This window comes from Canis lupus, chromosome 3 (assembly GCF_048164855.1).
Source record: "Canis lupus baileyi chromosome 3, mCanLup2.hap1, whole genome shotgun sequence".
In the NCBI taxonomy this organism is placed as follows: domain Eukaryota; kingdom Metazoa; phylum Chordata; class Mammalia; order Carnivora; family Canidae; genus Canis; species Canis lupus.
Genome location: NC_132840.1, coordinates 13,168,444 through 13,191,022, shown reverse-complemented (window position 1 = coordinate 13,191,022; position 22,579 = coordinate 13,168,444). Strand labels below are relative to the sequence as shown.

Here is a 22,579-nt window from a genome sequence, read left to right as displayed (position 1 = left end):
ATTTGTGGTAGTTTTTATTCTGGTTGTAAATCTTTTAATAGAAGTATGTATTGATTTTCTCTTCATCTGTGACTTGTCTTTCTCCTTCCCTAATGAGTTTTAATAAACAGAAGTTTTTAATTTGGATGAAGTCCAATCTATCATGTTAAAAATTCTATAGTTAGTGCTTTTGTATTCTAGGAAAAAAATCTTTGCCTACTCAAGGTCACAAAAATATCCTTCCATTTTCTTTTAAAAATTTATAGGTTTAGATTCCTTATTTAAGGTCTATAGTCAATCTCAAATTGATTTTTGTGTATGATATAAGATAGGGGCCAGAGTTCACTTTTTTCAGTAGAGATGCAGAATTGTTCCAGCACCATTTATGGAAAAAATTTGACTTTGCTCATTGAATTTGCATTGATTTAAAAAAAAAATTGCATTGAGGAGTACCTGCCTTCAGCTCAGGTCATGATTCTGGGGTCCTGAGATCAAGCCCTGCATTGGGCTCCCTGCTGAGCAGGGAGTTTGCCTCTCCCTCTCCTTTTGCCCCTCTCCCCCTGCTCATGTGAACATGCTCTCTCTCTTTCAAATAAATCGATAAAATCTTTTAAAAAACTGCATTGATAGAATTGTTAAAAATCATTTGACCCTGTGTTTGTGGGTCTGTTTCTACAATCTTTTTTTCCCTTTGATCTATTGATTTCTCTTTATGCCAGCATTATACTTTTTTTTTTTTAACATTATACTTTTTTAAAGATTGTATTTATTTATTTGAGAGATAGAGAACATGCATGGAGAGTAGGGGCAGAGGCAGAAGCAGACTCCCCACTGAGCAGGGAGCCCGATGTGGGGCTCAATCCTAGGACCCTGGGATCATGATGTGAGCTGAGAGCAGATGCTTAACCGACTGAGCCACTCAGGTGCCCCTAACACTATACTCTTAATGTAGCTTTTATATAGTAAGTTTTCAAATCTGCTAGGATGTGTCCTCCAACTTCATTATTCTTCAGAATTATGTTGGCTACTTTAGGTCTTTTGCATTTCTATAAAAATATGAAATGGCTTATTGGTTTATAAAAGAAAAAAAAAGCCAATTCATATTTTGATTGGAAATGTGTTGACTCTATAGATCAATTTGGGGAAAATGGACACCTTGAAAATAATATGGAATCTTCTAATCCACTAACATCATATATGTCTCTTTTGTTTTGGGTCTTTAATTTCTCAGCAATATTTTGTATTTTCAATGCACACTTTAAAATTCAATTTGTTTGGATGCCTGGGTGGCTCAGTGGTTGAGTGTCTGCCTTTGGCTCAGGGCATGATCCCGGGGTCCAAGATTGCGCCCTGCATTGGGCTCTTTGCAAGGAGACTGCTTCTCCCTCTGCCTGTGTCTCTGCCCCCTTCTCTGTCTCTCATGAATGAATAAATAAAATCTTTAAGAAATAAATACAAAATAAAATAAAAATAAAATTCAATATGTTGCTAGGTATTTAATGCTTTTGTAAATGAAATTTCTTAAATGTTTATTTCTAAGTGTTTCTAATATATAGAAATTGTTAAATTTTTATAGATTGGCCTTGTATTTAAATTCAGTTATTAGGTCTACAAGTTTATAGATTCCTTTGAATTTTCTGTATATACAGTCACAGAAGTAGTCTCTACTTTTGCAAAGTGTTTTTCAGTTATGTACATTCTACTTTGTTCTTTTTTTGAGTTTTTTCCCCCCATTTTCCCTGTATTTTCTCTTGGTTCATCACATGTTTAAGAGCATCACTACTTGGAAATATGGAAAGACTATCACCAGTATGGATAATTCTGTGTTTTCAACCATAGGTCTCTGTCAGCCTTGTCTGCTTATCATACTGGCTTGATTGCACCAATGAAGATCCGCACAGAGGCCCCTGGGAACCTTCGTTTATACAGTGGGAGCCCCACTCGCAGTGAGAAAGAGCAGGTGTCCATCAGCTCCTTCTACTACAAGGAGCGGGTAAGCAGCAGAGCCATGGCCTTCGATTCTTATTCCCTCTTTATTCTTGTTCTTTATCTCCCTGCCTGCTCTGCACAGCTAAGTTAATAATACCCCTAGAATCTTTAACTTTCAGAATTAGTTTGTTTAAGAAGGACTTTTGCTTTGTTCCTTCTGGTTGGTTTTAACTACTATGAATGGTGTGTGTGTGGAGGGGTGGGTTGGTTCTTATAATCTGTATTCTCCACTCCCCATTTAACCCTATCCTTGTTATCCCCATTTATTAAGGGGATTCCCACTCTTTCAGGTAGAATGGTTTAGCTGAAGATCTTCCTTGGTATTCTGATGGCTTGTCAACAAATTAAGGGATGCTTCTGAAGGCTTGAGATCTCAGTATATTTAGAACATCATAGTGGTGAGAAGTTTTTGAGTTCATCTCTAAGGGATCTTGTGCTTTAAGTCTATACAGAAGTGCCCATCTGGATGGACAAGCTTATACAAAAATCACCTGAGCCTGTCCTTGTGTTCCTGGGTTCTTCAGGAACTCATCGTCCCTAATGTAGCTATTAAGTTGTCAGAAGCTGTTGGTGACGACAATGTAGAGAACATTGGCAGAGCGTAGGAATGCCTCTAAGAACTCTTTCTGTGTTGTCAGATTGAGAAGCTGGTTTAAACTGGCTTTTAACTGACATGTTTTAAACAGAGCTACCACCCAGCTATTAACCAGCTCAGTCCTTAGGCATTCTTTGTTACTGTCCCTAACTAATTGAGGAAGGATGGATTGACTATAATTGAAATGTGCTTTTTAAAAAAATGGAATTATTTTAAGTAAAAACCCAATTTCCAGCAAGTGTTAGAGGTGTCTTTATTCCCGTTGCACTGTAGTGTCTAGCCTTGGTTCACACTGATAGTTGGCCACCTCTGACTTTGTCTTGGTCTTAGAGTTTGCATGTGACTGAAATGAACAACAGGAGCCGATGCTTGAGACAAGACCGTCCTTGGTCACTGACCGATCACTCAGTTGAAAAGGGATGATGATTCTTTTTGTTGCCTTTCTGTAGTCCCATTCTTCATATCTCTGATGGAATTGTGCCCCTCTGGCTGTCACTGACTTTTTTGGAATACCTATATCTTCCCAGGTCTTTGACATTCAAAACGTTCAGGTTTTCTTCCCCCTAAGCAAGCTAATTGGCATTTTATTGATATAATAGCCAAACAGATTCATGGTTGGGTAAACAGGAGAATTTTCTTTAGCATTAGGGCCAGGTTGAGGAGATCTTTTAGTCAAAGAGACAGTTCTGAATCCTCCTCTGAATCATGTCATACTTGGATTTGGATTGGGAAAATTAGTGGACTAGCACTTTTGACTGGTAGCGCAGAAGACCATGCTGAGTCAAAATAACTCCACTTCCACAATGTGACCTCTCCTAATGCAAAAGCATTTGTAAAGCCTTACGGTCGTGTTTTCCGCAATCTGGCCTCTTTTACTATAAACACCATAATCATAAAGAAGGACCAGAGGCACATAGATAATTACCTTTTATCAGAGAGGATCTGCTGGGGAGGAGGGGAAGGATTGTGGTACTTCACTTTGAATGTGAGCCCCACGATCAGCTTCTCCACAGAAAACAGGCTGTTATGGTCCCTTAGGAGGATCTAGCATAGTAAATGATCTTCAAGTTTTATTTCAGCTAGTGACCACATAAAATGGGGGCAGACACTTATAATTTTGTGTGAAACTTTTGTATTTCTTTGTAATATACATACAGAAAACTTCACAGATCATAAGCATATCATTCAGTGAATTAACAGTCACACAGACTAAGCAATAGAACATTATAAGAACCCTAGAAGTTCTGGGGGATGGAGGCACATCTTATTGGGTGACATATAGTAGTTATTAGGTGAAATTCTATGAAATTACTGATACTTGACCATTTTTAACCTCAAAAAAGTTTCATTTGGTTCACCTTCATAAGAAGTTAAACAAGTGAGTCATTTTGTGATGAACCTGAAACCTTGTTCATGTCCATCCCACTTACATGGGGCAAAGGGCGGGGGTGGGGGAGTCAGTGAAGTGAAATGAGCCATGATATCTTATAGAGGCCATCTTCCTTCCTCTTAGAGGTATATACAGTTTTATCCCTCAGGGAGTTTTTTTCTTGCTCTTAGGTATCTAGTTGGAGATGTCAAATAACACCATTTTTATTACTTTTGTACTTGAAATGATTCTAGATCACTAAATTTCTCTGTGCTTAAGTCTTTATTTTCAGCCCCAATTTTTCTCCTACGTATTTTTATTCTCTTTTAGATCTCTACCCTTGAGATCTTTAAATGAGTAAGAGTAAAGGGAAAGAATAACTGCATTAAAATAGAGCAGTGAAAGAATTACAGAGCATTTGGGAGATTATAAGAATCTTTATGGAACCATTGGGGATTATACTGTTTGTTTCTCTTGTTTTTGTGTGTTTTTAACCTGACCTGCTTAGGTCATAGTATAATCACCCAGATGTTCTCCAGATGGAATTCCAAGGTTCATTACTAAATATTTAAAAATGTGAGAGACCTGAAAAAACAACAAGAAACAACTATCAAATTTCATAGGAGGTTAGAAAGTGCAGAGAGATGCTAACATTCATTTGGGAACTGGACTAACTATTAATAGTTGATGAAATATTGTTTATTCTTAGGGCAAATCAGAAGATCCAGAACTTGTGATAAACATTAGGCATTGACCTATAAATATTTTTAGAATTTTGCAGCCTCCACCCATGCATCAGTTTATGTCACTAAAATAGCTCTAATGTAAATAACTGAGGAGGTCTTGAAGTTAATAGAATAATTTCTGATTTCCATAAACAGTGCTTTTCGGCCCCAGTTTCATATTGATACTCATGTTGTTAGCAAGTGCTCTGGAGAGGGCAGCTCCTCAGGATTGCTCCCTCTTTCCCTCCATTTCTCATGTGCTCTTGCTTACCCACGAGCATCACTCTGAAAATAATCCTGCAGCTCTAACGTCAAAGCTTCCAATTTCCTCAGTGCCCCCCAGACCACATACCAAAAGCAGTCTGATGTCGAGTCTAATCAAAGAACTTCTTCCTTCTTAGGAATGAGAAGCTTCTCGCATTTACATGTGCTCTTGATAGAGAGGGTAGACCTTCCACCCATTTCTCTGCTTGCACTGTAATTCTCCCTAGAGTACCCCAGCCTTGACCCCAGGTCCCTTGTCTGAGCTGTGTTGACGCCAGCCTCCTTATATCTTGATATGTGTTTTAAACTGAAGAACGATGACACTGAAGTGGGGTTCTGAGTGTGATGGGTTGGGAGGGAGGTGAGGGAATCCAAATATTGCTGTGCCATGTTCAGAATTTTAGTCATTCAAACCCAATTTTGCAGTATATTGTCCATCAGATGTGTGGGAAGCTTTCATTTTATTCTATATTTTTCCCTTTTAATTTTCTTGGTGTTTTTCTTCCCTCCTCCTGGGTGTAACGTTTTCACGCACAGATGTCTCCTCGCTCTGCCCGGCGACGTTGGTCCATACAAGCAATTAACGACTTCCCGGTACTGTGCGCTGTGCAAATGCTCTCCTTGACTAATCCTGTCTGCCCAAAGGCCCAAGAATAAAATGCCACCTGCCTGGCTTTGAGGAACCTGAGTGACAGGCTGGCTGGTTTTCAGGACCAGCACAATAAATTTTTTACTCTTGGGAGTCCAGCACCAAGGACTTCCTCCTTATTTCATCCAGTTTCAAATGGGTGAATACTGATACCATTAAGGATTTTGAACAGCTTCTTTGAAAATGAAGCCTGATGCTGTGTTTCTTGGAAAGGACCCCAACTGTAAGCCTTTAGCTCACCTGATTTCATTTGGAGTATTTGTATAATTTCCTGGAGCTTCAAAAGCCTACCTTTGGCATGGGGTGAAGCAGAGGAAGATATAAGAGGCTTCTACCATCTTGTCTCTGTTTTTATCGTCTTGGTCCAGTTCAAAGAGGGAAGTGCTCACCTGCTTAATTGGCATGATGCATAAGCTAGTTTTTAATCCTTCGGGAACTTTCTGGAACAATTTTTTTCCTTACCATCAGTATTTGGCATTGCAGCAAAACCTCTGCTGTGGACATCCTCTCTTCCGTTTCTTTCTCTCTGACTCATTTCTCTTGGCCATCCCCCCTCTTCTGTCTTCCTCTCCCACCCCCTTCATGTTCCGGTAGTGCCAAGGTGGCCTCAGGCTGTGCAAGGCAGCCTTGCAGCTTTTGTGTAAATTTCATTTGGTGTAAAAAATACTTCGGGGAAGGGTCCTGTAGCCTTTTCATACCGAAACCAGTTGAAATCAGGAGCCCTGATTAGCAAGTACCACTACTGCTGACAACTTGCAGGTGGAGCTGCCAACATGGCCACCTTTCCTCAAAAAGCCTGTCCCAGCCAACCCGACTGCTGGATTGCCACAGATTTCCAGGAGTCTCTGCTCCTGCCGCTATTTAAATAGGAACTCATTTTGACTCACTGCCCACTCTGCTGATTATGCATTGTTGGTGGGGTTGCTGCGAAGCAGTTGGTGGCTTATTCTTGGGCTGTTTTTACATTTAACCCATTTACTGGCATTGATGTTGCCTCCGATTGTAGCAGTAACACTGGTGGTACAGTCGCAAGCTGGCTATATTGGTTGTCATTCAGTGCTATTCGCACCAATGCCTCTCCCCTACCCTTGGTCCTCTCCTCCCTGTCCTCTTTCCTATAATTCCATGAACGCCTTCTTGGTATGTTCAGAGGAGCATCCTGGTGCTCATCATGTGGTAATTGTCTGTCTCGTTTTGTCTCTCTTCCCTCAGTCCCTGCTTATGAAATCTGTGGGGAAGGGGCATTTTCTATGATGGGGCATTGAGAAGATCTAAGGGAAAATCAGGGCCCTTTGCCTCCCAGAGGTACCAATCCTCTGCACAGAAAAGTAGTGATATTGAAACCTGTCAGAGTGGGACTGGAGCAGTGTGGAAGGTTTAGGAGGTTTTAGGCCAAGTGCCCTCCCTCACCTGGAAAGTTCAGCCACACCTCCAGCCTGGTGTGTCACTGTTTGCTGCGTGTGGTCACCTGACAATTGCACAGATGAGAGATTCCTAAAATCACCAGCAATATATGAGGGAAGAAGTCTCGGGGAGGTGTGGATGGAATGTGAACCCTTTTTTGCTACAAAAATGTTATCCATGTTCATTCGGGAGCAGCGAGGATTAGAGATTGAGCAGGTCTTTATTTAGGCAGCCTTATTCTAGTTGCATCCCCAGAATAACTGGTCACTAGATGGGAATACTGAGTGACCCCTCCAGCCTGAAGAAGAGATACTTCGTATTTAAAAACCACCAACCAATAAGTAGAAAAAAAAAAACTATTTTATGACCCCTTAGGGATTTTTGATAATGTTTTGCAGTTATTCTTCGCTGGATTAAATAAACATACAATGCTATCCCATATCTGCTTTTTTTTTTTTTTTTAAGATTGTATTCATTTGAGAGAGAGAGAGAGAGAGCACAGAGGGAGAGGGAGAAGCAGACTCCCCGCTGAGCCAGGAGCCTGACTCAGGGCTCAATCTTAGGACCTAGAGATCATGACCAGAGCCGAAGGCAGACGTTCAACCATCTGAGTCATCCAGGTGCCCCCATAATTGCTTTTATAGTTTGAGGCTTGGTGGCAGCTATGGTTAGGGTGATCCATTGTGGCAAACCTCCTTCTGTTACAGGCTCAAAGGCAGCTTAGTGAGTTTCCACCAGACATTGTCTATACATCAGTACAAATCAGAGAAGCCACCTAGAAGCCTGGTGTCTCAAGAAGTTGACAAGGAAGTCCCAAGAAATCCAGACTGTGATTTCCATAATTCAGTGAAAGATGATTGTAGAAAGTTGGCCAAGATCACTGTCTTACATTTTCATCAAGTACCTATTGATGACTTACCATGTGGGTTTGTTTCTCCCAGTCTCTGTAACCAAGGATTGCAGATGGGGAGAGGGAAGAGTCCTAAGGTGTCTCTTTCGACTCCATTCTTCCCTGTGAATGTGCCTACCCCTAATGCACCCAGAAGGGAGATAAAACAGAGTGAGGCTCAGGCTCTTGAGCCTGGCCTGAAATACAGCCTCTGGGTCTGAGCCCAGTGAGCTGCCCCCCCTCCTTCCCCCGTGAAGCCTGTAGCCACCGCTGCCTCTTGCCTCTGTAGTGTTCAGCTGCTGCTCTGGCTCAGCGGAATGGGCTCTGGATACTGGGCAGAGAAGTGAAATGAGAAGGAATTGTAGAGGCTAGGGTGTCAAACCGGCTTCACTATGATCAGATTTTGATCTTACATGCAGAAATGGATCCATTCAAAAATGGGCCAGTTTACATATCAACAGGTAGCTTAGTCTGAGGGCTTCTTTTTTTTTTTTTTCTCTTCTTAATCCACAATCATGCACTCAAAAGCAGGTTAATAAGTAGGGGCTTAGTAGCCTTGCCAGTCTCTATGTTTGAATCTCTGCTTGGGAGTGTGGCTCAAGTAAGACTTATATCCTCATTTGTGACATGGAAGCAGCAGCCCCCCTTTCAGAGAGCTGTGGTGACACCCACGCTCGCAGCAGAAGAACAGCCTAGAGTAGAAGCTAATGTTGCTTGTAATGACAGACAAATATGGAAATCCTGAGTCAAGCATTTATACACTTCGCCTTGTGTCCAGGACATCTCTCATTTCCCGCATGAAGGCCTTCTGTGGTCATTTGAAGGTGAAGCTGTGGGGAAATTGGAGTTACTCATGATCTTCCATGTCCATTACCCAGGTCCCTCTGCTCAAGTATTTTTGACATTCTAAAGTGATCACTTTCAGAAATAATTCACATCTGCTAGGACAGACATTTTTAAACAAGCTAGTCTGTATGCAAAAGAACCGCTTTGGGCACATAGGCCTTAATATTTTTTCCTTTCATCAAGTTTGCTGAGAAAGACAGGAAACTGCGGTGATTTTCAGTGTGGTCTGGAAGCTGGTAGACCCCATCCCTGGTGAGGCCTCCATTTATTTCCACTATTGAGCTAGTGAAGTGGTCAGTTGAAGTGCTGCTCATTCTCTTGTAACAAGGAGCCAGAGTATCTTCTGGAACAGGGTTTTAGAAGCCTCCCCGTCAACACAGAAAACCAGTGAGATGGACCATATGCCATTCCAGGTGGAATCTTTTTAGCATAGACCTTTTCCTTTGTTTCTTTCTTTTTTTAATCCACTACCCTAAATCTCATTTGAGATGATCCATTATGTGGGACCTATGGGTGTTGTTCCTGAAATTTTTAAACTCTTGGAAATCTGGATGAAAAAGTGTGTGTACTTCACACCTTTCCTGTTCCAGTTAACCACACTGTGCTGTTCCTGTCACTGCCCAGTAGAGGCCCACAAAATTACCCTCCCTACCACCAGTCCCATCAAATTACTTCACGCATGTGGATGACTTGTCTTGGCCAGTTAACACCGCCTGGCTCCAGCCCATTCTGACAGGCTCTTTGCTCTTTAGCCCATTCTCCCCTTACCTGCACCCACGTCAGGATATTTGTAGCCAAAAGGCTAGTATTTTTGTGAATGTGTACATAATTCTTTAGAAACTAGCCGGTGCAAATAGAGAATCACCGAGCTGGTGGACAGTAGTAGGCGAGGCTTCTCTTATATTGATAGTAACGATGAATATGAATAAACAGCACAAAGTAACTATATTGCTTCCTCAGATCAACTGGGTCAAAGTTCCAAATTGATAATGTAGCATGTGTATTTAAAAATTAGGACAAACAGCTCAGAGCCCTCAGCTAAACTTTATGTGCCATGAACTGAGTCTGAGTGTCCCAGATCTAGTAGGTTCCATAACACTTAAATGAGCCTATAGGAAGTCATGTGCATTGGGCACCTTTGGTGATTAGATGGAATTTCACTGGTCAGAAGCGACTAAATATAGATTGTGACTAATGAATGAAGAGTGATTATATAAAAATCACTTGCAGTATATGAATTATTTGTGAGTAATCTAAATAATGATCTAATCTAAATTCCTGAGGCTTATACACATTCAGAATCAGTACAGATTTTTCAGTGGCACGTTTTCATTCTGCACTCTCACCTTCGCATTGTGGCCTCATTAAACTGGCAAGATAGGAATGGAGCCCATCTTGACACATAGTTATCAGTGAGCAAAGGGGATGACATGAGACTGAGTTCATAGCAAATAAGTTGCCCTCCCAGAGTTACGGGAGACAGCACAGTGGGAATAAGACCAGAACAGCTTGGTTTTCTGACTGCAGATTGCAGGCCTCTTCCCTGGCAACTTTGTTAATAAGTATGTCACTTCCCCCCTGAGTTGAATCACTTTAGCGGCCCCCTTTTTAACTTTCAGCAATAAAATAGAATAGAATATTGCTCCCTTGGCTGGTTGTCATTTTGAAGATAGCAGATGGGGCTACACTGATCATTCTCCCTTTCCAGGACATCACTCATTTCCCGCACACAGGCTCCTTTGTAGGTGAGGCTCTGGGGAAATTGGACAGTTGCTCACGATCTTCCATGTCCATTACCCAAGTTGCTCTGCTCAAGTATTTTTGACATTCTAAAATGATCACTTTCAGAAGTAATTCTCCTTGAGCTGCGAAGTGTCTCTGCCTGTCTGCCAAAGACTAAGGTTTGCAGAGCCCACACTGCTGTGTCTGAATTAAATTTTCAACAAATCCCATTCAAGCTGTCTGAGAAGAAAAAAAAAACCTTTGATTAGTTTCAAGCAAGAACTTTGAACCTGAGGCTGATCCCAACCTTAAAAGTTGCTCTTCTCCCACATTTTTGTGGTCTTTACTAACTTATTTACTAGCTGTTCGTTCGTTTGTTCTTTCTTTCTTTCTTTTTTTTTTTTTTTTTAATTCTAGATTCAAGGTATCAATTTTGGGGCACCTGCACAATGTATGTAGCACTGCAGTAGGTGCATATTTTCCTGTTAGAATTTTCGAAACCGAGAGCTCAATGCCCTTTGCCCTCCTTTTATTTCCTACAGATGCTGATTCATATAATTGTGGGCATGATGTAATGCAAAGTCTCTGCAAATAACCAATGACCCAACTCTGATGTGCTCTGCAACTGTAGGTTTTCGTTCATCAAAGTCCCCATTAGTTATATCTCGTCATCTCCCCCAGAAATCCAGGAGATGGAAAAGCAAACGTGAGGGATCAGACTCCGGCAATCGGCCGATCAAGGCTGCTGGGAAGGTTATCATCCAGGATACTGCGTGCCTTCTTCCTGTTCACAAATCACTGGGAGAACTGTACATGTGAGTCTGCCCTGCTTATCACGCAGTCATCATGATCAATGTTGTTTTGTTTCTTTTTTTTTTTAAAGGATTGGAACCCTTTTGGGGCGCCTGGGTGGCTCAGTCATTTAAGTGACTGCCTCTTTTGATTTCAGCTTAGGTTATGATCCCAGGTTTGTGAGATCAAGCCCTGCTTCAGGCTCCATGCTGGGTGTGGAGTCTTGAGACTTCCTGCTTCCCTTTTCCTGACCCTCTGTGGCATGCCCGCCTCCCACCCCCTACTGGCGCATATGTGTTCTCTCTAAAAAAAAAAAAAAAAAAAAGCATTGGAACCCTTTCTTCAGAATAAATTTTAGGAGGAGACCAGTATATGAGCTTTCTATTGCAGTATATGAGCTTTCTATGCTGCAGTATATGAGCTTTCTATTTCTATTCTATTGCTTGCTATTTCTATAACAAGGTACCACAAACTTAGTGGCTTAAAATAACCTGTATTTATTATCTCAGTTTCCATGGGCCAGGGTCTGGGCATGGCTTAACTGGGTTCTTGCTCAGGTCTCACCAGGCTGAAATCATAGAGGTGGCCAGGTGGTGGTCTTATCCAATGCTTAGAGTCCTCTTCCAAGCTCATGCAGGTTGTTAGCAGAATTTAGTTCCTTGAAGCCATAGAACTTGCTGATTTTCATCTTTGTTACCAGCCGGAGTTTCTCTCTGATGCTTCACTTTCTTTCTCAGGTTTCACCTTTGGTCAGGCCCACCTTAGATAATCTCCCTTTTGACACATTCAGAGTGAACTGATAAATAACTTAATCTTGGGTGTGATAGCTCATCAATATTCACTGGTATCACCCACAACTAAAGGGAGGAGATTATATTAAATGTGTGTGTGAGGGGGACACAAATCTTGGGAGCAGCCTCAGAATTCTGCTTTCCATACCATAATGTAAAACAGTTAAAAGTAGAGCCATTTTGGTTGAAGGGAGTTGGGAGGCTAGTGACTGGCATACAGAAGCTGGCCTGTGGTCACCCTTCTTGAATTGGAACGCATATCAAAAAAGCGTTTATTTTGTAATATGTACACAGCACACCACTCTGTTAGAAACCACAGTGTAGGAACCCTGGGTGGCGCAGCGGTTTAGCGCCTGCCTTTGGCCCAGGGCACGATCCTGGAGACCCGGGATCGAATCCCACGTCGGGCTCCCGGTGCATGGAGCCTGCTTCTCCCTCTGCCTGTGTCTCTGCCTCCCTCTCTCTCTCTCTCTCTCTCTCTCTCTCTGTGTGACTATCATAAATAAATAAAAATTTAAAAAAAAGAAAGAAAGAAAAGAAACCACAGTGTCACACTTATTTAAATTCATTTTCATTGAACCCTTGAGCCTGGGGAAATCCACAAAAAAGCTGGTTGCCAAATTGACATTTGGGGCTGGCTTCCTGTCCTGACTCTGGAGAAGTAAACAATTTCAACTTCCCCAGGTGCAAACCCATAGCCTAATATGAGCTGTAGGTAAGCTTTTTCTCCATGTTATGTAGCAAAGATAAAGCTTAAGGCCAGTGACACCTGGGTGGCTAGTGGTTGAGCATCTGCCTTTGGCTCAGGTTATGAGTCTGCGATCCTGGAATCGAGTCCCACATCAGGTTCCCAATGGGGAGCCTGCTTCTCCCTCTGCCTGTTTCTCTGCCTCTCTCTCTCTATGTATTTCATGAATAAAAAAAAAAAAAACCACCCCACTTACAGCCAACATGGATAAAACATTTTGGGTGACAACTAAAGATGCGGGTTTTAGTTTGTGAAACCAGGGGTAACTAATGTAGAAGATTAGACTAGAAAGAAACTTTTTAATTCTTTTTAAATTTCAGCTTGAATGTGAATGATATTCAAGAAACATGCCAGAAGAATGCCACTTCTGCCTTGCTTGTTGGAAGAAAGGACCTTGTCCAGGTATTGTGCATCCCTTCTGATGGCCATCTGTGAGCTGATGGTTTTCACTTTATAATTTTGGTTTAGTGACATTTTAAGGTGTGCTTCCTATTGTACAATTCCTCTCCCATTTTCTTTGCCGAACTACAGGGCTAGAGCAGCTTTCTAAATCCTTTGGGTTTCTCTCTCTCTCTCTCTCTTGTTTTAAAAAAATTTTTTTTAAGTAATCTTTACCCTCAATGTGAGGCTTGAACCCATGACCCCAAGATTAAGAGTTGTATGCTTTTCCAACTGAGCCAGCTAGATGCCCCCCTTTGGGTCTTTTTCTTATTAGAGCTTAGCTGAGAGAATCCTAAAGCACATACTGCTAATTTTTTATTACATTCTTTTTCTACTCTGTTACCACGGTGATTGTTACACACATACATGTGGCTATACCTTTGCCATTTACACTCTCAATTCTGTTTTGCTGGGGTTTTTATACTTTTAAAAATGATTTGTTTCAGGGGCACCTGGGTGGCACAGTCAGTTGGGCATCTGACTCTTGGTTTCAGCTCAGGGTTGAGAGATCAAGCCCCTTGATGGGCTCTGAGTTCAGCACAGAGTCTGCTTCAGATTTTCTTCTCCCTTTCCCTCTGCCCCTCCTGCTGATGCTCTCTCCCTCTTTCTCAAAGAAATAAATCTTTAAAAAAAAGAAAAAAGTGCTTTGTTTCAAGTAGGTACCTGGCTGGCTCAGTCAGTATAGCATGTGATTCTTTTTTTTTTTTTAGCATGTGATTCTTGATCTTGGGGTTGCGAGTTCAGGTCCTGTGTGTGATATAAAGTCTACTTAAAATTAAGAAATAAATAAATAAATGGGAGGGCACCTGGATAGCTTAGTCAGTAGAACATGTGACACTTGATCTCAGGTTGTAAGTTCACACCCCTGTTGGGTGTAAAGATTATTTAAAAATAGAATCTTTAAGGGTTGCCTGGCTGACTCAGTTGGTTAAGTATCTGACTTTTGATCTCAGCTCAGGTCTTGATCTTAGGGTCATGATTTTACGCCTCACACTGGGCTCTATGCTGGGTATGGAGCCTACTTTTTTTAAAAAAAGAAATGAAATAAAATCTTTTAAAAAAATGCTTTGTTTCATTAAAAGTTTACCAAAGCATTCTCTTAGGTAGAAGCATGTTCAGTTTTGAAATATAATGTAATCTAGCAAAAATGTTAATTTCCTTCATCATTGCAGGAACATCAATATATTAAAGTGAACTCCGGGGGATCCCTGGGTGGCGCAGCGGTTTGGCGCCTGCCTTTGGCCCAGGGCGCGATCCTGGAGACCCGGGATCGAATCCCACATCGGGCTCCCGGTGCATGGAGCCTGCTTCTCCCTCTGCCTGTGTCTCTGCCTCTCTCTCTCTCACTGTGTGCCTATCATAAATAAATAAAAAAAAAAATTAAAAAAAAAAAAAAAATAAAGTGAACTCCTATTTTTAAATTTTTTATTATTTTTATTTATTTTTAATTTCTTTAAAAGATTTTATTTATTTTTTCATGAGAAACACACAGAGAGAGAGAGAGAGAGAGAGGCAGAGGGAGAAGCAGGCTCCATGCAGAGAGAGAGAGAGAGAGAGACAGGCAGAGGGAGAAGCAGGCTCCATGCAGGGAGCCAGATGTAGGACTTGATCCTGGGACTCAATCCCAGGACTCTGGGGCTCATACCAGAGCCAAAGACGGATGCTCAATTGCTGAGCCACCGGACATTGTTCCTATACTACGTGGCTTACCCATTTCAATGTACCATTCAGTGTCTTTTGTTTGTTTGTTTGTTTTTAAAGATTTTGTTTATTCATGAGAGACAGAAAGAGAAAAGACAGAGACACAGGCAGAGGGAGAAGCAGGCTTCTCGCAGGATGCCCGATGCAAGACTCGATCCCAGGACTCCAGGATCACACCCTGAGCCAAAGACAGACGCTCAACCACTGAGCCACCCAGGCATCCCTCCGTGTCTTTTATTTTTTAATTTTTTAATTATTATTATTATTTTTTTAGATTTTATTTCTTTATTCATGAGAGACACAGAGAGAGAGAGAGAGAGAGAGGCAGAGGCACAGGCAGAGGGAGAAGCAGGCTCCATGCGGGGAGCCCGACGTGAGACTCGATTCCAGATCTCTAGGATCAGGCCCTGGGCTGAAGGCGGCCCTAAACCGCGGAGCCACCTGGGCTGCCCTTCGTGTCTTTTAGTATATTCACAGTTTTACAACCATCACAACAGTTTTAGAACATTGCTACAACCTTGAAGAGACCCCCACCCCACTTAGCTTAGCTGTCTCTTGTCAATCCCCTTTTCCCTACCCAGACCTGGGCAACCAGTAGTCTACTTCCTGTTTCTCCTGTGCCCTTTATTCGGTAGTGTGAGGATTCTACTGAGCAATAGAAACTCCATCAGTTTAATTTTTCCCTGTAACTCTCCAAATGACCCAGAGCTAAGACTTTCCCTTGATTTTTATATGATTAAAAAATCCCTAAGATTGCCTTTTTCCTCTTATAAACATTATCAGCTCTCTGCCCAAACCCTTTTAGGTGAGATTGAGACTCAGAGACTGAATTTGTTTCTCTGAGGACTCAGCCACCTCAGTCTGTACATACTAAGAGGGCAAAGTAGAGTAGTAGAAATAGTGCACAATTTATACCAGGAGGTGAAGGTCCAACTTAGCTCCCTAGTGATGGAGCCCTGGGCAGATTATTTCAGGCTTGCCCAGCCTGTGTATATTTATAAGATGAAAACCATAATAATGACCTCATAATGTTGATGAGATTGGCAAATGCAATCCTAAGACCCGAGGTGTTCTGAAAAATCATTCTCTGAGGGAAAATTATTTCCTAAGGTGGTTAAGTTTTTGATATTTTTGTTTAAGTTCTCAGTCAGGCTGGTCTGAAGTTGAAAGACCCTTCCCTTGGGTTCTGACAGCCCCGGATTTAAATTGGGGCTCTTACCTTTTTGGTTTTGTGATCCTGGGTAGCACTTAGTCTTTCTGAACCTCAATTTCCTGGACTGTGAAATAGTCCTGATTCTAGAATCGATTAAGAAAGAAATAAGGTCATATATGTAAAATTCCCCTATCTATATTTGCTAGATGGCAAATACCCAATATATGGGACAGTCACCACTCTGTTCCTATAATTATTGTCATTATTTGTAGCATGCTATTTTAAAGGGATGGAAATGGCATCAGTGTAGATGCTTGAAGAATGTTTTTTTGTTCTTTTTAATGCATGTGTTGATGGTGATGTGTCTACTGTTTTGCAAAGAATTGCAGAAATAAGCCCAAGTGTCATCTATTCCTGTTAAAGCCATTTAGGAAATGTATATTATAAGTAAGGAAGTAATGGGATGCCTGGGTGACTCAATTGGTTAAGGATCTAACTCTTGGTTTTTGGCTCAGGTCTTGATCTCAGGGTCATGAGATCCAGCCCCATGCCAGGCTCCACACTCAGCAGGGGTGAGTGGAGTTCTGCTTGAGGTTTTCTCTCCTTCTCCCTCTGCCCTTCCTGTGTTCTCTTTCTCTCTAAAATAAATAAATGAATCTTAAAAAAAAAAAAAAAAAGAGTTAGGAGTCTTTATGTTCTGTCTCCCTTTCTGATATTTCCCACACATTTCTTCTCCCTTCCCTTATATTCCCTTTCACTATTATTTATATTCCAAATGAATGAGAACATATAATGTTTGTCTTTCTCCGATTGACTTATTTCACTCAGCATAATACCCTCCAGTTCCATCCACGTTGAAGCAAATGGTGGGTATTTGTTGTTTCTAATGGCTGAGGAATATTCCATTGTATACATAAACCACATCTTCTTTATCCATTCATCTTTCGATGGACACCGAGGCTCCTTCCACAGTTTGGCTATTGTGGACATTGCTGGTATAGGGGTGGTGGAAGGGGAGGAGGGCGGGGGGTGAGGATGAATGGGTGACGGGTACTGAAGGGGGCACTTGACGGGATGAGCACTGGGTGTTATTCTGTATGTTGGTAAATTGAACACCAATAAAAAATAAATTTATTAAAAAAAAAAAAAGGTGAGGCAGTAACATGCCTAAATTTTCAGCCAGGGTAAAAACATCCTGTCCTATCCCAGAAAGACATTAACTTCTCTTAGCAACCGTTTGGGTGGGTTATTGTATAGAAACGAAAGTAAACCTCATATATCTTGTTTTATTTATTTATTTTTATTTTTTTTATTGGAGTTCAATTTGCCAACAGTTAGCATAACACCAGTGCTCATCCCCTCAATTGCCCCCCTCAGTGCCATTCACCCAGTCACCCCAACCCCCCGCCTACCTCCCTTTCCACTCCACTACCCTTGTTCATTTCCCAGAGTTAGGTGTCTCTCATGTTTTGTCACCCTCACTGATATTTTCACTCATTTTCTCTCCTTTCCCTTTATTCCCTTTCACTAATTTTTATATTCCCCAAATGAATGAGACCATATAATATTTGTCCTTTTCCGATTGACTTATTTCACTTAGCATAATACTCTCCAGTTCCATCCACGTCGAAGCAAATGGTGGGTATTTGTTGTTTCTAATGGCTGAGTAATATTCCATTGTATACATAGACCACAGCTTCTTTATCCATTCATCTTTCGATGGACACTGAGGCTCCTTCCACAGTTTGGCTGTTGTGAACATTGCTACTATAAACATTGGGGTGCAGGTGTTCCGGCATTTCATTGCATCTGTATCTTTGGGGTAAATCCCCAGCAGTGCAATTGCTGGGTCGTAGGGTAGCTCTATTTTTAACTCTTTGAGGAACCATCGCACACACAGTTTTCCAGTGGCTGCACCAGTTCACATTCCCACCAACAGTGCAAGAGGGTTCCCCTTTCTCCACATCCTCTCCAACATTTGTTGTTTCCTGTCTTGTTAATTTTCCCCATTCTCACTGGTGTGAGGTGGTATCTCATTGTGGTTTTGATTTGTATTTCCCTGATGGCCAGTGATGCAGAGCATTTTCTCATGTGCTTGTTGGCCATGTCTATGTCTTCCTCAGTGAAATTTCTCTTCATATCTTTTGCCCATTTCATGATTGGATTGTTTGTTTCTTTGCTGTTGAGTTTAATAAGTTCTTTATAGATCTTGGATACTAGCCCTTTATCTGATATGTGATTTGCAAATATCTTCTCCCATTCTGTAGATTGTCTTTTAGTTTTGTTGACTGTTTCTTTTGCTGTGGAAGCCTTTTATTTTGATGAAGTCCCAATAATTCAGTTTTGCTTTTGTTTCTCTTGCCCTCATGGATGTATCTTGCAAGAAGTTGCTGTGGCCAAGTTCAAAAAGGGTGTTGCCTGTGTTCTCCTCTAGGATTTTGATGGAATCTTGTCTCACATTTAGATCTTTCATCCATTTTGAGTTTACCTTTGTGTATGGTATAAGAGAATGATCTAGTTTCATTCTTCTGCATGTAGCTATCCAATTTTCCCTGGACTATTTATTGAAGAGACTGTCTTTTTTCCAGTGGATAGTCTTTCCTGCTTTGTCGAATATTAGTTGACCATAAAGTTGAAGGTCCACTTCTGGATTCTCTAATTCTGTTCCATTGATTTATGTATCTGTTCATGTATCTTGTTTTAATCGATACTCCTGTGCTTGAGTATATTAGTGCCACCTATTTTATTCATTTATTAATTTAAAAGATTTTATTCATTTATTTGTGAGAGACACAGAGAGGCAGAGATACAGGCAGAAAGAGAAGGAGGTTCCCTGTGGGGAGCCCAATGTGGGACTTGATCCCAGGACCCTGGGATCATGCCTGAGCTGAAAACAGATGCTCAACTGCTGAGCAACCCAGGTGCCCCAGTGCCACCTAACTTAATTGATTCTTAACATACCTGATGTGGGTTTTTTTACTTGTTTTTCAATATTTTTGTTTATTTTTTTCTTAGATTATAGACTCCTCGATTAAAGTCTGTATTTTCTTCCTTTCAAGTTTCTCACAGTCTAGTATACTGTTTTCCAGTTAGTGGTCATATAATGATGTATTGGTACTAAGAAAGATTTCCCAAAAGTAGTATTCCATTTTTAAAAGTGTGGAAGGAAGGAGGTTCTGTTGATGGCATGATGTTTTTAATATTAGTGTGTACTAAATCTTGGATTTAATAGACACCTAGTGGATATTAGTTTCTTCCTGATGACCCCAAGCCCTAAGAGATTTCAGTTTTGGAGATATTCCTCAGATTTGATGTCAACAAAAAGAAAGTCAAGTCTATTTTGTTCTGGCCTATTTTTCTTCAGCTTTGAGGGTATACTGGAACTTTTGTAATGAAAGCAACAGTTTCCCATTACTTGGGCAAAGGACAGATCTGAAATGTGGTCCAGAATGCTTTTTTCCCCCTCTCTCTGCCTGTTCACTAATGAAGCAGTGGAAGAAATCACTTGAGACAACCCATTGGGGTTAATGCATGGTATCATTTCTTTGAAGTTTGCTTAATAAAAGTTTTTTTTTTAAATTTATTTTTTATTGGTGTTCAATTTACTAACATACAGAATAACCCCCAGTGCCCGTCACCCATTCACTCCCACCCCCCGCCCTCCTCCCCTTCTACCACCCCTAGTTCGTTTCCCAGAGTTAGCAGTCTTTACGTTCTGTCTCTCTTTCTGATATTTCCCACACATTTCTTCCCCCTTCCCTTATATTCCCTTTCACTATTATTTATATTCCCCAAATGAATGAGAACATATAATGTTTGTCCTTCTCCGACTGGCTTACTTCACTCAGCATAATACCCTCCAGTTCCATCCACGTTGAAGCAAATGGTGGGTATTTGTCATTTCTAATAGCTGAGTAATATTCCATTGTATACATAAACCACATCTTCTTTATCCATTCATCTTTCGTTGGACACCGAGGCTCCTTCCACAGTTTGGCTATCGTAGCCATTGCTGCTATAAACATCGGGGTGCAGGTGTCCCGGCGTTTCATTGCATTTGTATCTTTGGGGTAAATCCCCAACAGTGCAATTACTGGGTCGTAGGGCAGGTCTATTTTTAACTGTTTGAGGAACCTCCACACAGTTTTCCAGAGTGGCTACACCAGTTCACATTCCCACCAACAGTGTATGAGGGTTCCCTTTTCTCCACATCCTCTCCAACATTTGTTGTTTCCTGCCTTGTTAATTTTCTCCATTCTCACTGGTGTGAGGTGGTATCTCATTGTGGTTTTGATTTGTATTTCCCTGATGGCAAGTGATGCAGAGCATTTTCTCATATGCATGTTGGCCATGTCTATGTCCTCCTCTGTGAGATTTCTGTTCATGTCTTTTGCCCATTTCATGATTGGATTGTTTGTTTCTTTGCTGTTGAGTTTAATAAGTTCTTTATAGATCTTGGATACTAGCCCTTTATCTGATATGTCATTTGCAAATATCTTCTCCCATTCTGTAGGTTGTCTTTGAGTTTTGTTGACTGTATCCTTTGCTGTGCAAAAGCTTCTTATCTTGATGAAGTCCCAATAGTTCATTTTTGCTTTTGTTTCTTTTGCCTTCGTGGATGTATCTTGCAAGAAGTTACTATGGCCGAGTTCAAAAAGGGTGTTGCCTGTGTTCTTCTCTAGGATTTTGATGGAATCTTGTCTCACATTTAGATCTTTCATCCATTTTGAGTTTATCTTTGTGTATGGTGAAAGAGAGTGGTCTAGTTTCATTCTTCTGCATGTGGATGTCCAATTTTCCCAGAACCATTTGTTGAAGAGACTGTCTTTCTTCCAATGGATAGTCTTTCCTCCTTTATCGAATATTAGTTGCCCATAAAGTTCAGGGTCCACTTCTGGATTCTCTATTCTGTTCCACTGATCTATGTGTCTGTTTTTGTGCCAGTACCACACTGTCTTGATGACCACAGCTTTGTAGTACAACCTGAAATCCAGCATTGTGATGCCCCCAGCTCTGGTTTTCTTTTTTAATATTCCCCTGGCTATTCGGGGTCTTTTCTGATTCCACACAAATCTTAAAATAATTTGTTCTAACTCTCTGAAGAAAGTCCATGGTATTTTGATAGGGATTGCATTAAACGTGTATATTGCCCTGGGTAACATTGACATTTTCACAATATTAATTCTGCCAGTCCATGAGCATGGAATATTTTTCCATCTCTTTGTGTCTTCCTCAATTTCTTTCAGAAGTGTTCTATAGTTTTGAGGGTATAGATCCTTTACATCTTTGGTTAGGTTTATTCCTAGGTATCTTATGCTTTTGGGTGCAATTGTAAATGGGATTGACTCCTTAATTTCTCTTTCTTCAGTCTCATTGTTAGTGTATAGAAATGCCACTGACTTCTGGGCATTGATTTTGTATCCTGCCACGCTACCGAATTGCTGTATGAGTTCTAGCAATCTTGGGGTGGAGACTTTTGGGTTTTCTATGTAGAGTATCATGTCATCGGCGAAGAGGGAGAGTTTGACTTCTTCTTTGCCAATTTGAATGCCTTTAATGTCTTTTTGTTGTCTGATTGCTGAGGCTAGGACTTCCAGTACTATGTTGAACAGCAGTGGTGAGAGTGGACATCCCTGTCTTGTTCCTGATCTTAGGGGAAAGGCTCCCAGTGCTTCCCCATTGAGAATGATATTTGCTGTGGGCTTTTCATAGATGGCTTTTAAGATGTCGAGGAATGTTCCCTCTATCCCTACACTCTGAAGAGTTTTGATCAGGAATGGATGCTGTATTTTGTCAAATGCTTTCTCTGCATCTAATGAGAGGATCATATGGTTCTTGGTTTTTCTCTTGCTGATATGATGAATCACATTGATTGTTTTACGGGTGTTGAACCAGCCTTGTGTCCCAGGGATAAATCCTACTTGGTCATGGTGAATAATTTTTTTAATGTACTGTTGGATCCTATTGGCCAGTATCTTGTTGAGAATTTTTGCATCCATGTTCATCAGGGATATTGGTCTGTAATTCTCCTTTTTGGTGGGGTCTTTGTCTGGTTTTGGAATTAAGGTGATGCTGGCCTCATAGAACGAATTTGGAAGTACTCCATCTCTTTCTATCTTTCCAAACAGCTTTAGGAGAATAGGTATGGTTTCTTCTTTAAACATTTGATAGAATTCCCCTGGGAAGCCATCTGGCCCTGGACTCTTGTGTCTTGGGAGGTTTTTGATGACTGCTTCAATTTCCTCCCTGGTTATTGGCCTGTTCAGGTTTTCTATTTCTTCCTGTTCCAGTTTTGGTAGTTTGTGGCTTTCCAGGAATGCGTCCATTTCTTCTAGATTGCCTAATTTATTGGTGTATAGCTGTTCATAATATGTTTTTAAAATCGTTTGTATTTCCTTGGTGTTGGTAGTGATCTCTCCTTTCTCATTCATGATTTTATTAATTTGAGTCTTCTCTCTCTTCTTTTTAATAAGGCTGGCTAATGGTTTATCTATCTTGTTAATTCTTTCAAAGAACCAACTC

The 22,579-nt window shown here is 41.0% G+C and overlaps 1 protein-coding gene across 2 annotated transcripts in view; it reads left to right on the top strand.

Annotated features, from left to right (window-relative positions):
- WDR59 (WD repeat domain 59) overlaps nucleotides 1-22,579 on the top strand; it is a 104,056-nt gene that overhangs the window by 65,706 nt on the left and 15,771 nt on the right. The window contains exons 18-21 of one of the 2 annotated variants that reach the window (XM_072818379.1): nucleotides 1,819-1,972; nucleotides 5,459-5,515; nucleotides 11,113-11,246; nucleotides 13,083-13,164. In XM_072818379.1, coding sequence (XP_072674480.1) covers nucleotides 1,819-1,972; nucleotides 5,459-5,515; nucleotides 11,113-11,246; nucleotides 13,083-13,164 — 427 coding nt within the window. The remainder of the gene's footprint in view (nucleotides 1-1,818; nucleotides 1,973-5,458; nucleotides 5,516-11,112; nucleotides 11,247-13,082; nucleotides 13,165-22,579) is intronic. The other variant, XM_072818380.1, reaches the window with a different exon arrangement.